The 15,000-nt window shown below is 42.9% G+C and overlaps 1 protein-coding gene across 10 annotated transcripts in view; it reads left to right on the top strand.

Moving 5' to 3' along the window:
• lama2 (laminin, alpha 2) overlaps nucleotides 1–15,000 on the top strand; it is a gene marked incomplete at its 3' end in the record, with an annotated part of 276,178 nt that overhangs the window by 181,522 nt on the left and 79,656 nt on the right. For all 10 annotated transcript variants that reach the window (XM_079525878.1, XM_079525885.1, XM_079525883.1 and 7 more), the window contains 4 exons: nucleotides 6,264–6,440; nucleotides 6,676–6,861; nucleotides 7,847–7,965; nucleotides 9,164–9,281. In XM_079525878.1, coding sequence (XP_079382004.1) covers nucleotides 6,264–6,440; nucleotides 6,676–6,861; nucleotides 7,847–7,965; nucleotides 9,164–9,281 — 600 coding nt within the window. The remainder of the gene's footprint in view (nucleotides 1–6,263; nucleotides 6,441–6,675; nucleotides 6,862–7,846; nucleotides 7,966–9,163; nucleotides 9,282–15,000) is intronic.

Below are 15,000 nucleotides of genomic sequence, written 5' to 3'. Positions count from 1 at the left end.
GTATTTATAAGTAATCGATGTATTTTTTTGTACTAATAAGTAACAGTACTACTAAGTAAAAAGTAACTACTAACTAATGTTTTAAAATAATTTCAGTGGAGTAAAAGGACAATATTTGCCTCTGAGATGTAGTGGAGTATCAAATGGATTTTGGAAACCCTCACATAACAATACTAGGTGCAGTACTTGAGTAGACAGATATACTGTTACATTCCACCACTGACTCCTTTTTGCAAACAAAAAAATAAAAATACCTCTGAGATTGAAGGAGCCTGGATCCCACGGTGACTAGTCTATACAGTTGGAGGCCATCGATATTGTCATTTTCTTTTTGCTGAGGTTTGCGTGATCTGCGCAAAAGGACAGTTAACCCATTTTGGGCGGGAACCCCTTTTGGTGTTTTAAACATTATGTTATAATTTAGCTATTGAAAAATAGCAGATCTACAAGCTCATAGCGCGCCACCGAGTGGCGCGCTATGAGCTTGTAGATTTGCTATTTTTGAAAAATCGTGAAAATATTTATTTCAGAAAACTGGAGGATTTAGAAGGATTTTTTTAAATTTTGAGGTCAGGCCTAAATGGGTCAAATGATAAGGGACAATATCGGTGGCACCCAACTGTACCTGAATAAAAGTGAACACCAGATTTACAAGCAACTGGTGTCCTTTGACGGACACCGATTCCAGATGGCACGCTCCATTACTGTTGACAACATCACCCAGCAACCCAGTGCTAATGTAAGTAGCATTACGACTTGATCGATCATGAACACTATAAAAGAACAAATGCCGTAGATCTACGGAAATGGCGTTAAAAGGGTTAAGATTCAGCGTCTGTGCTGCGTAATCATATTTCCTTTCAATTGAATGCATGCTCAACCTTTATAATAGACCTTGCATGTTTGTTTGAGGACAGACATTATACACTATGGTCCTAATCACAAGGAAGTCTTGTTACCAAACATTTTGACTACTCAAGTTATTACTGCGTCTGACTATTAAGTTGACTACTTGTCAAAGACACGGCAAAATAGGGGTAGGATTTTATGATATCACTAAAGTGGTGTATTTCGATTGGGCCTTTAGACTCAAAGGCTTCTTTCAGGAAGAAACCAAAAATACACAAAGAAGACATATTATATATAAAAGGTGAGTGTTTGTTCAGTAACAGGAGTCTCCATGTCTCTCCAGCTCTTTGATAAACAGAACATTTTCAGGTGGTTTGCCAATTTGGGCCAGTCAGGACTCAGGAGCGAATACCCATTTATCTGCTTCAATTTTATACTGTTCCAGTTCCATTTGATTCCTTCTCATTTCTTTGTGTAATCACTTCCAATTTCAGTTGTTTAAGTTCACTTTCCTGATTGATTGGATACAATTGGTATTCCGGCCTGAACATTTATTTTCTGTTAAATAAAGATCTGTAGGACACTCTATTGCAATGATGAATGATTACAATCTAGAAAGTAGTCAGCCCAATAGTCAACACAGAGTGTACAAATGGAACCACGTTCCATTTGTACACTCTGAGTATACTCAAATGTCAAATAGTCTGTCTGTCTGTCTGTCTGTCTGTCTGTCTGTCTGTCTGTCTGTCTGTCTGTCTGTCTGTCTGTCTGTCTGTCTGTCTGTCTGTCTGTCTGTCTGTCTGTCTGTCTGTCTGTCTGTCTGTCTGTCTGTCTGTCTGTCTGTCTGTCTTATTGAGAAACGCTTGCCCGGACAGAGCGAGCTGGGGCTCCCAATCAATTAATTTGCTGTTGACTGTCAAGAGAGAAGTAATTGAAGGTCAATAGTGACAAAAAGGAACCATAGTCATAATTTATATGCGTACATAGTGTGGCAGGAGAACTTTGAAGCTTAAAGGACCTATAACATAAAATTCAACTTTTTCTATTTCTTTTGTGTTTTTGGGGCTCCCATATGTGTTTTCAATCCCCACAAATAATTGAACAATCAGGCTTTCATCTCATATGGGTGCTTTAATGGAAATTGCTCTCAGGAACAGCTCAACTGATTTTGTCCTCATCGTGATGTCATCAATGTCACCCTACTTTGTATAATGCCTCCTCTTCTTCAGTCTTCAGTTCCAAATTTGCATTTCCACTTTGTTTCGCCATTGTTGATTTTCCAAGCTGGCATGGAATGGAAACAAGCCTGGTTTTATCTAGCATCAGTATTATAATGACTCAAATATTAAATAATCTGCATATCAGCACCCCCACCACCTCAGGACATTGTGGTACTGCAGCTAAAACTGCTTTCAAAGTCCAGAAAGAAATGTCAAGGACTGGTTATATCAGAGTGGTGATTGAGGCTCAAACCATTAGAAATAACTTTGAGGGACATAGACAATATGATATTAAATATTAAAAGCAGTTTTAAAATGCATGTTATTTGCGCTTTAAATAACACAGCATCGCACATCGATACCACTTGCCGAAAATATCTGATTTTTGCTTTGAATTGCTTGGATATCAGTTGTTTTCGGCAAGCTACTACAGAGTTTACATTTGGCTTTGCTCCAGTTAACTGGAAACAGAGGTAGAGGCAGAAAAGAATCAGAGGGAGGGATAGACAGAGGAGGCTGTGAGATGGACAGACAGTAGACCGGGTGAACGAGGGAGAGAGAGAGAGAGAGAGAGAGAGAGAGAGGTGGGTACAGAGAGAGGAGTTGAAGGAGACTGAGTATTGAAAGAGTGAGAAGGACAGAGCGACAGAGAGATGAAAAAATGGAGAGAATGAGAAAAGGAGAGTTTATTGGAAAGAGGGAGATTTTCTCTGAACCACTGACTCGTGAGATTACACTGGAGAGGGACCTGTATGCATGCGCACACCCACACCACACATGCATGCATGCACTCACACGCACGCATATAAACATTTGCACACAAACTCACACGTACACACAGATGTGTGCATAATACTCAATGGCATTCACATGCTCTCTGTTTCTCCCTTGCACGCAAACACACACAAACTTGAACACAAACACACACACAATTTGCCTCCGAGTGATTTTAATCAGTCTGCTATTTGGTGTTTACATCGAGAGAGCTCTCTCTGTGTGTGTGTGTGTGTGTGTGTGTGTGTGTGTGTGTGTGTGTGTGTGTGTGTGTGTGTGTGTGTGTGCGCGCGCGCGCGCGCGCGCGTGCGTGCGTGCGTGCGTGCGTGCGTGCGTGCGTGCGTGGCAGAGTGACTGAAAGAAACTGAAAGATTAGAAGAGAGAGAGAGAGAGAGAGAGAGGGTATGTCCATACCCCTGAACAAATACAAAATATAGATTATCACCTGGTTGATTATTTTTTTCATCACATACACAGACTAATTTATCCACAAATAAAATAAATAGTGGAGGAGGGTATTTATTTTGGATTTATTATTAAATTGTAAAATACATAACATAAATAAAGTTGTCAAAACAACACATTTAAGTGTATGTGGAATGGTTATTGTGAAAAATGTAGGCCTACTAGGATGTGTTCATTTCGTCAACAAAAAAATGTTCGACTACCTTTTTTCACTGTCAAAAACGAAATAAAAACTAAGCTATGATGACATAAAACTATGACTAAATATACAAATATACTGACAATTGCGTCAACAAATACAAAATTGTCTAAAATGTTATGGGGGGACTAGTGGAGAAGAGATCCAGTAGAACTGCAAGTAAAGAAAGTATTTTTATATTTGGTTGCGCTCGGGTGTTGCGTTCTGAAAATAGCAGATCTACAAGCTTGTAGATCGGCTATATTCAGCATGTAAACCAAGTGACGGAGATGAATGATGTAATATTGAATGTAATATTATACAACTTTTTATACAATGTAAAATATATAATTATCTTTGTTTGGAACGATCAATTCTGACACCCAGGGCATTTAGAAGAGGAATATCGATGAGATTCCTGTAAATGCTCTCAAATAATTGAATCGAAGCACACGCAATGATGGAGAGAGAGAGAGAGAGAGAGAGAGAGAGAGAGAGAGAGAGAGAGAGAGAGACAGAGAGAGAGAGAGAGAGAGAGAGAGAGAGAGAGAGAGAGAGAGAGAGAGAGAGACAGACATAGATGTGACTGGCTCCATACCACAGAACCACTGTCTATACAGATTAGAAGTATAATATTTCAAGCTGTCCTCTCAACTACAACTACAAACCACTGTCCATAAGTCGTCCAATATTATTCACATGATACTGTATATTCACATCAACATGACACCAGTTGCACACTGACTGTTTTATACTCTCCTGGGCAGAAATCTCAATATCATTTTTTTTTTAAATTTTTGTAAATGAATGCCCAACTTAATCATACAAGAATGTCGCACTATAGACGATTTGTGAGCTTGTTGAGCCGCAATTTGTTTTAATATAGTTACTAACAAAAAGGGAACTGTTTTGGACATATACAGAAAACTATACTATACAGAAAATAGCAGATCTACAAGCTCACAACACGTCGCTTCATGCCACGCTGTGAGCTTCTTCAATTTTTGGTGTTTCTTTTCTTTCTTCATGAAATTACTTTACTTTAATTATTTTTTGGGAAGGATTTTCGAAAATGTTTTGAAATAACAATTACATGCAAAATGTAGGAAACAAACAATAAAGGGACCCATGATGAGTGTCCGACCCACCGATGAGTCCCGAGCCAGTGCTTGGGAACCAGTGCTATAGGCTACGGTACACACCCACAGAATAACCAGTGCTATAGGCTACGGTACACACCCACAGAATAACCAGTGCTTGGGAACCAGTGCTATAGGCTACGGTACACACCCACAGAATAACCAGTGCTTGGGAACCAGTGCTATAGGCTACGGTACACACCCACAGAATAACCAGCCTGCATGGAACCAGTGCTATAGGCTACGGTACACACCCACAGAATAACCAGTGCTTGGGAACCAGTGCTATAGGCTACGGTACACACCCACAGAATAACCAGTGCTTGGGGACCAGTGCTATAGGCTACGGTACACACCCACAGAATAACCAGCCTGCATGGAAGTCAATAAATGGCTTTCTAAAAGCGTCCTCTCAGCCTCAGCACACGGCCAACAATAACACAGCCATCTCATTTATACCATATTGAAATATCCAGGCGTTTATTGAGGGCGAGAGTGAGAGTGAGAGAGAGAGAGAGATATGGACGAATAGGGGGTTGACGAAAAAGATGAGAAGAAGATGCGTGGCAGGGACTGAGAGAGAGTCAGCTTTTTGAAAGAAAGAAAAGAGAGCAGAACAGATGGAGACAATTATAATAATTCATATTCACACTTTGGCGTCGCTGAGCGTGCGAGTGAATATCTGAGGCCTGCAGAGAGGGCGGGGTTGGGGGATAAGGGGGTGGGGGGGCAGGATGAATAATGCCAACGTCAATGCCGTCCAAGAGTCATGTTGAAACAAACAGGAATAATCAGAATCTAACTGCACTGACAATATTGGCAAAAGAAAACTCGGCAACTCAACCATGTAGATTCCAACACTCCAGCTAAAGGAGAAAACTTTATTATACTCTTTAACTTATAGTCTTTAAGACTCTTACAGGAGAAATCCTGTAAAGCGAGTCCATTTGGTTACATTTGTACACACTCAAGAGTTACAAATGGATACATGGGCAGCGGTGGCCGAACGGTTTGCGGAGCGGTCTTGTTATCGGAAGGTCGCCAGTTCGAATCCCCGGACCGGCACGTTAAAATTATCACCGCTGAAGTGCCCTTGAGCAAGGCATTGAACCCCTACCATGAAATGTTCTATGAGCAGGGTCTGGCTGTAAACAAGCATCTCGAGCTTAGTCCATTCACCCTGGGTAAACAAAGAACTTTGCTTTGCTTTGCTTTAACATGAATTAATTCATTAATAAAGTCATTGAGTTGAATTCTATGCAAATGTAGTCTTGTGTATAGCCAGACAACTATTCCACAATCTCTGAATAATAGACTCTGAAACTACAGACCTCTTGAATGCCATTTTTGGAAGTTGTCATTTCTGTTCCCGAAAAAAATATTTCATTTTTTAGAATATATATGTTTCCATTCCTACAAATTCAAATTTGCATGACATCAAAGACAAAACCGGAAATGGGGAGAGAAAGCGGGAAATCCACCTTACTCCTAAATCAATATTAGCTCCCAAATTTGCACAGATTGTATCACGGAAGCATTTGACAATTGAGTCAACAGTCTGGCTCGAGAGAAAGACCAGCAGGCTACAAATGTAACCAAATTGACCTGTATATAATTGTGTTATCTTCATTCCTCTAGCTATCATTGAGGCCAGAGCAGACGGTGCTCCCCCTGGTGGACAAATCCAACATTGCGGAGACGAGGAGAGGCGTGACCTTCCAGCACCCAGAGATCCTGGCTCACGCTGACCTCGTGACCTCTGACCTCACCGAACCCTACTACTGGAGACTGCCTGAACAGTTCAGGGGCTCCATGGTGAGGAATGTGTGTGTGTGTGTGTGTGTGTGTGTGTGTGTGTGTGTGTGTGTGTGTGTGTGTGTGTGTGTGTGTGTGTGTGTCTGTGTGTGTGTGTGTGTGTGTGTGTGTGTGCCAGAATGTGAGAATGAACTGGTGTGTGTGTGTGCCAGAATGTGAGAATGAACTGGGGACTGTCAATTTAACTGCCCACCTACATATCTCTCTCTCTCTCTCTCTGTCTCTCTCTCTCCAGATCACAGCGTATGGGGGTCAGTTAAAGTATGCAGTGTACTACGAGGCCAGAGATGAGACTGGCTCGTCGTCCTATGAGCCTCAGGTCATCATCAGAGGCGGGCCCAACAGAGACCTCGTGATGACGCGCCACGTACCGGGACTCCAGATTGGACAGCTCACCCGCCACGAGATTGACATGACAGAGGTGAGGGAGGGGCCACGGGGACAGGGGTGTGGTCCGAATGAAATTATGACGGAAAGAATTTAAGAAGGACCTCAAAAGCAGTGGTGGAAAAAGTTACACAAGCAGTAGCATTTCCAGGAATTACATTTTGGGCAGGCAAGATGTCGTCGTCCCCCTCCCCCGCACAATCAGAAGCACTAAAGGTTTTCAAAGAGATATACCTGCCAGACAGTAGGATACAAAGGCTGAAAAGCCTGCATTTGCATTCCAATGGGTGATTGAGGGTTGTGCTCTACGCACAACGGCCAATCCGCTGTCCACTAATAGTTCTCAGGTCTGGTGTTTGTCCTCTCTATTTTCTCAGTCGTGTTTTCTAATGGATTTGGCCGCCTGGCCTCGCCTTATTGTAGATATGCCACTGTACACAAGAACATTTTTTTAATAAATAAATTGTTACGTTTTATTGTCTAGGCTAAATGTCCTAATTGAGTTTAAATGTGCAAAAATAGATTAGTGTTAATTTAATTCAATTGATAATGTGGGTTACAGTGAAAAAGACAATTTTGTGTGGTGATAAAGATTAATTTAGCAGCTTTTAATGGAACTGAAATTGGAATTGGAAACGTTTTTTTGTTAAAATTACTTGTTGTTCAGCACATGAACACATCTTTTATTCCTTGCATATCAGGTATACTAATTACATGAAATACCTCTAAAATAATGTTCTTCTCAACCATTTTTATTAAACGGTAGCACGTTTCGAGAATACAAATATTCACATTGCAGGAAATATTTTATATGTTATAGTGGTGATTTCCAGTGTTGGGGAAGTAGCTAGTTATAGTTTATTAAAAAAAGGGAGTGAAATCCAATCCCAACTGAGCGGTGCCAGACAAAACCTGCGGAGGGCATTTATTATTGTTTTATTTTTTTGCAACGGCAGAATGGTCTGGTTTCCAGGCTTTAATGTGTGAAATCCATGGTGTTTGTGTCCATGTGTTCCCAGCATGAGTGGAAGCACGCCGACGGACGCTCCATGACCAGGGAGGACTTCATGGACATTCTGTTCTACGTGGACTATGTCCTGATCAAGGCCTCACATGGACACCTGATGAGACACAGCCGGTAAGACACGCACGCACGCACGCACGCACGCACGCACGCACGCACGCACGCACGCACGCACGCACGCACCCTGACGTGTTGCCATTCACACGCACACCCTTTGTTTTGGTGTGACACTGGCCCTAATCAGTGGGGAGGCAAGTTAATTAAGCATATCTGTCATCTATTACATCAGGTGATGATTATCTTCACTGTCGGTGTAAAAGACCACATCCCTCCCTATCACTTTCATTGTGGCTGCACCAAAATATTGTCTGGCCTGCTTTTGAAAAGTGTAATATTGTTGCTGTCCATGGAAACCTTGTATGTCCAAAACCATTATTATTTTAAAAACATTTGAAAATAATGAAAATAATGAAATTCACAATGAATAGCAATTGTGAACTTCTAGATCCCTACACAGTACACACTGCAAATGGATCCTATTTCGTTCCATTTGTACACTCTCAGAGTTGTACATCCGAACAGGCTGGGGCCATTTGGAAGTGGAACCCACTCAAGGACACTTTGAGATCCGCTGGTGTAGCAGTGTTTCCAGTGAGCCAACATGCACAATAGCAGCACCCTGTTCTTCTTCTGTTTGACCAGCATGGAACAGCTAGAGCCTTCATTAGTATCATCGGTAATACCTGTGAAGAATAAGGAAGAGGCATGGAAGTAGGAAGAGTGTTATTCTGTGCGCGCAGAGCCTATTATATGATGATATTGACAGCAGTTGATCTCCAGATGTCAAAAGGTGGATATTGAGTGTTAGGTAAGACTGGGTGCAGAGGCCCAGGCTCGCTATGGGTCACAACATCTGCTTCTGTGTTTCACAACCGATCAATACTGGCAGCTATACTAATTGGCATACAGCAGTAGTTCTCAACCTTTTCTAGGTCACGGCCCAGTTGAAAATCTCCCCTTTTCACTTTAACTTAGAGCCAATTGTAAAACATGCCTTTTAAATCGTTAAAAGAGTTTTCAGAAAAACGTATGTTGCTATACTATATAGCTAAAATCTAAAATGATACTGGATTGAAAAAAGTTGAAAATCACTTGCATACAGCGATGACTGTAACTGCAATGTTTGTGGTTTTTGTTTCAATGTTTTGAATTCCTCATCTCTCTCTCTCTCTCTCTCTCTCTCTCTCTCTCTCTCTCTCTCTCTCTCTCTCTCTCTCTCTCTCTCTCTCTATCTCTATCTCTCTCTCTCCAGTATATCAGAGATCAGTCTGACCGTGGCAGAGGATGGCAGACCCTCCACAGAGAGTGAACGAGCCCATCAGATCGAGATGTGCGAGTGTCCGGCGGGATATTCTGGACTCTCCTGTGAGGTACGGTACTCACACTGTGCTGCCTTCAGTCAGTCAGTTTTGTATTTTGTTATTTAGCACCCCCTGTGTGTTGTTTTGTGTAACTGCATTTAAGTCATGTCTTAATTGTTAATGTCACCAGGACATTCTGATCATTGGGATCAAAGCACTTCAACAGGTGTGTCTAGTTAGTGCTCTTAGTGACAGCAGGTCAGGTTAATTAGGGCAGAGTGCAGAGCTGATCATTTCTACATGTACCAAGCTCAGAGAAGGACATGCTGTTTCTGCTCTCTTCATTTGACGTTTAGATCTTTGATAGCATCGTTGGTAAGAGTGCAAATACTTTTGATGTTATTATTTATACATGTTCTTACAATTAAGAGACATTTGTACAAGTTTTGTGAAGATTTAATACAGACACTTTGCATATTTAGGTAACAATGTTTGTACCTGCTTGCATTACTAATATGTGCTGATACATTGTATTGTGCAACATTATACTTACCGTAGCCTATGTTTGGGAAACATTTGGAAGTTTGTGTAACTTTTATATTGTTTTATGATTTACTCATACTCACCGTATTTACATTGTACTTGCATTCATGTGATTTGTACTCATTATGATTGTATGTATGTTTTCTTTCTGTCAGTTTTACCCTACTGCCAGTGATTACAGTAAAGACAACTGGAACGTCTTTGTTGGTGTGATTATTGGGGATGGAGTTTATCTGCCTGCCGATTCATGCAAGGCGTGTGAAGGGGACAGGACAGTAAAACAACGCTTTCTGACGGACCGAACAACGAAGAACGAGCTTCACAACAGTACATCACAACAGTGAGTGCCACGGTATACTGCATTCAGAGACAAATATTCTTCAAGGATGTCGGACAAAAGGTCATCTAAATCCTCATCTGAATCTGGATCATACCATACAAGGTCACGTGCCTCAAGCTCATCTAAAAGATCGAGTCGCTCATCCACTAGTGCAGCTGCAGCCTTGGCTCGTGCTGATGCCGAAGCTGCTAAAACGGAGGCTGCATTTACAATACAGGAGGGCCAAATCAAATTGGAAAAAGCACGTTTAGAGATATCACTTGATGCTCTACAAGCAGAGAAAAAAGCTGCAATTGCAGAGGCTAAAGCTGGAGCATTAGAGGCAATCATGGAGGAGCAAGATCATGACCGTGGTTCTAACATTGATCTTGAAAGCCATGATCCAGTAGAGCGCACCAAACAGTATGTGAAACAGCATGCAGAGCCATCTACTTCTCATGCATCAACAGCTTTAGGACAAGTCTCTGCAGACAATGTTAATCAACAAGATGCAGACAGTGTTGTACACCATGCACCCACAGATACTGTGCAGCATCCCATTCAGATTAAGGAATCCAGTCATGGCCATCATTCGCCAGTGCGTGTTTCATTTGCTGGAACTCAAGTACAGCCCAGTATGTACACTGATGTTCACTGGTCCCGCTCTCTAGATAGGAAGGCCCAAGCGCACAGGTCCCATTCTCCAGATAGGAAGGCCCATGCTCACAGGTCCCACTCTCCAGATAGGAAGGCCCAGGCTCACAGGTCCCACTCCCCAGATAGGAGGCCCCATGAGCGCAGGTCCTACTCTCCAGATAGCAGGCGCCATGATCACATGTCACACTCTTCAGATAGAAAGTCCCAGAATATAAGGAGTTCAGGGGGAACCATGGATCACACAAGTCGCACAACTCCGACTAGTCCTGCTGACAGTATGTCAGAACTTGTCAGGTTTTTCGCAAGACGCGAACTTGTGTCCTCAGGGCTTCTGCAGTTCAATGATCGCCCTGAGAATTACAGGGCTTGGAAAGCATCATTCCTAAATGCCGTACGAGGTCTAAACCTCACAGACAGTGAAGAGATGGACCTCTTGGTGAAGTGGCTAGGCATCGAGTCAGGCGAACATGTGCGAAGGATGAGAGCCGTACACGTCCATCACCCTGAGAGGGGTCTCAAGATGATTTGGGATAGACTTGACCAATGTTACGGGTCACCAGAGGTCATTGAGAGTTCGCTGTTTGGTAGATTGGATAGCTTCCCTAAGATTGCTAACAAGGACCACCAAAAGTTAAGGGAGTTCGGTGACTTGTTAATGGAGCTTGAAGCTGCTAAATATGATGGAGAATTGCAGGGACTCACCTACTTAGACAGCGCCCAGGGCATCAGGCCCATTGTGCAGAAGCTGCCATATTATTTGCAGGAGAAATGGCTCTCTCAAGGTTCTAGGTACAAGGCTAAGTACAACGTTCCTTTCCCACCGTATACCTACTTTGTGGAATTTGTGTGTGAGCAAGCTAAAATGCGAAATGATCCTAGCTTCTCGCTCATACAAAGCAGTGCTGACCCTCCAGTTATGGGAAAGTTAGCTCCTAAGCCCAGCAGTCAGAAGCCTCCAATCTGGGTCCATAAGACTGAAGTGTCTCCTTCCACCTCTCCTGACACAACACGTAGGAGTAAGGTGGATCCTACTAAGCAATGTCCCATACACAACAAACCTCACCCTCTCCCTAGATGTCGTGGATTTAGGGAGAACTCCATTGAGAATAGGAAAGCCATTTTAAAGCAACTTGGCATCTGTTACAAATGCTGTGCCTCATCATCACATCTGGCCAAAAACTGTGACAGCAGCATAAAGTGTAATGAATGTGGAAGCGAGAGTCACGTCTCAGCCTTGCACCCTGGGCCTGCTCCTTGGTCCGCACAGGCTCAATCCCCTGCATGTGAGCATGGCGGGGAGGAAGAGAAGGATACGGAAGAGACTACAGTTTCCTCAAGCTGTACACAGGTCTGTGGAGCAGAACTCACTGACAAGTCGTGCTCGAAGATTTGTCTTGTGAAAGTTTACCCTGCTGGTCAGCCGGGAAAGGCCATCCGGTTATATGCGATACTGGACGATCAGAGTAATCGCTCCTTAGTACGGTCTGAGTTCTTCAACCTTTTCGGCATCAAGGGCTACAACTACCCTTACTCTCTCAAGACTTGTGCTGGTGAAGTGGAAACGAAAGGCAGAAGAGCACATGGATTCCGGGTTGAATCCATAGATGGACAGGTTATCCTCGACCTACCAACACTGATTGAGTGCAACGCACTTCCGAATAATCGCTCGGAAATCCCTACACCGGAAGCAGCAATGCACCATGCACATCTGAGACCTATAGCCCCCACGATTCCAAAGCTCGACCCTCAGGCTCCCATCATGATCCTGCTTGGCAGGGACATCATTCAGATTCACAAAGCACCGGAACAGATAAACGGGCCATGTGACTCACCCTATGCTCAAAGACTAGATTTGGGCTGGGTGATTGTTGGCGATGTCTGTTTGGGTAATGTTCACAAACCAGTTACTGTGAGCACCTACTTTACCAACACTCTGGATACCAATCACCACGAACCATGCCCTAATCGCTATGTCGTGAAGGAAAAGTGGTACAGCAGCAAGGTCCCAGGTCTCCCCATCCCTGACCATGTGGAGGTTCCCACATATGGAGATTACGGAGAACATGTCTTTCAAAAGACCGAAGACAATGACAAGATTCCAAGGCCAGAAACAAGAGTGTCTCTGACAGACACCCAGCTCAAAGAACTCTGTGTCGGTTCGGATGCTTCAGACAAAACAATAGGAGCAGTTCCCTATCTGAAGATCCCAGTTGCAGAGGATAACTGTCACACAGGTTTTGACAACCCTACGGACCATGTTACAGGGTCCATCCCTGCCGTATGTCTGCAAGACACTGCCTGGTTCAGCAGGCCTGCAGTCTTATTTCAGCCAGAGAAGACGTCTCTCAAGACAGCAAGCTTTGAACTATTGGACTCAGAACGGGATAAAGACATCTGCACACAAGTGACAGAGCTCACATCCACCGCCAATGACAGCAGTCATGTATCTCAGCGCTTTGAGCGCTTCTCTACCTGGAGACCTCTAGTGCCGGTCTCTACAGATAAGCAGGATCCATTCATCTTCACTCCTGCCACACTACACACGCAGAAAATCGTCCCTTACTCAATTCTTCCAGGAGATTTTTACAGCAAGGACCTGTACAAGCGCCAGTGGCGACACGTGCAAAGCTTTGCCAATACGTTCTGGGATAGATGGCACAAACAATACTTGTCTACCCTGCAGTCACAAAGGAAATGGACCTCCAGTAGGCCAAACATCCCACCAGGAACTGTGGTGCTCATGAGGGAGTGTCAGTCCAAAGGGAATGACTGGCCTTACTCTGATGAGTATACTAGTAACAAGTGTCTTCTTCATTCACAGTGAACTGTTAAGGTTTGAAATGTGGTATCTTGGGATACCAAGCGGGGAGTGTGCTGCCTTCAGTCAGTCAGTTTTGTATTTTGTTATTTAGCACCCCCTGTGTGTTGTTTTGTGTAACTGCATTTAAGTCATGTCTTAATTGTTAATGTCACCAGGACATTCTGATCATTGGGATCAAAGCACTTCAACAGGTGTGTCTAGTTAGTGCTCTTAGTGACAGCAGGTCAGGTTAATTAGGGCAGAGTGCAGAGCTGATCATTTCTACATGTACCAAGCTCAGAGAAGGACATGCTGTTTCTGCTCTCTTCATTTGACGTTTAGATCTTTGATAGCATCGTTGGTAAGAGTGCAAATACTTTTGATGTTATTATTTATACATGTTCTTACAATTAAGAGACATTTGTACAAGTTTTGTGAAGATTTAATACAGACACTTTGCATATTTAGGTAACAATGTTTGTACCTGCTTGCATTACTAATATGTGCTGATACATTGTATTGTGCAACATTATACTTACCGTAGCCTATGTTTGGGAAACATTTGGAAGTTTGTGTAACTTTTATATTGTTTTATGATTTACTCATACTCACCGTATTTACATTGTACTTGCATTCATGTGATTTGTACTCATTATGATTGTATGTATGTTTTCTTTCTGTCAGTTTTACCCTACTGCCAGTGATTACAGTAAAGACAACTGGAACGTCTTTGTTGGTGTGATTATTGGGGATGGAGTTTATCTGCCTGCCGATTCATGCAAGGCGTGTGAAGGGGACAGGACACACACAATGGACCAGCATGACAATGCCATTAATAGTGTCAGTGTCAAATCCTCCGTGTTCATCTGACTGACAGTGTACAAGTGTATACCAAATGGACCCTGGTAGGGATGGGGAATAGAAACCAGCTGCCAAAAGCTCACAAAACAGAGACAGAATCGTTCATTCGTTAAATCGAACCCATTCAAACCGGGGAAGCATCTGTGCTTTGGCAGATATACAAGTTCACAGCTATTTTTTACTACTGATTTAGAAGGCATTTGTAGAATCCTATGAGCTCCTAACATCAACGTTATGTACAATCACTTCAGAGAAAAACATTAAATAGGCAGGGCTGAAGTAATTTAGTGAAACTTATTTTTATGCTATAGATAAAAAATCTAACCACTTTCAGAGCCACTGATCGAAACCAACCCCGCATTGCCTCTGAAAGGTTCCCATCCACCCCTGGATTTGGGTGGAGATATGGAGAACGTATTGTAATGAGCCCCCACTTACATATACTGTAGGAGGGGGAGGCTTGTGGAATCCCGTCTTGTGACCTATTATGCAGCCCTCAAGAAACGGATGCGTTTGTGGGTTGTGTGGGTGCAACGGAACGCATGCACAAGCGCTGAAAAAGTTAGTTTTTGTTTTCCGTAATGTGGGACCTTGGGGGAAAAAAACAC

The sequence above is a fragment of the Electrona antarctica genome (assembly GCF_951216825.1).
Source record: "Electrona antarctica genome assembly, chromosome: 17".
In the NCBI taxonomy this organism is placed as follows: domain Eukaryota; kingdom Metazoa; phylum Chordata; class Actinopteri; order Myctophiformes; family Myctophidae; genus Electrona; species Electrona antarctica.
Note: the sequence above shows the minus strand (reverse complement) of the source record. Positions and strands in the feature narration are given on the sequence as shown.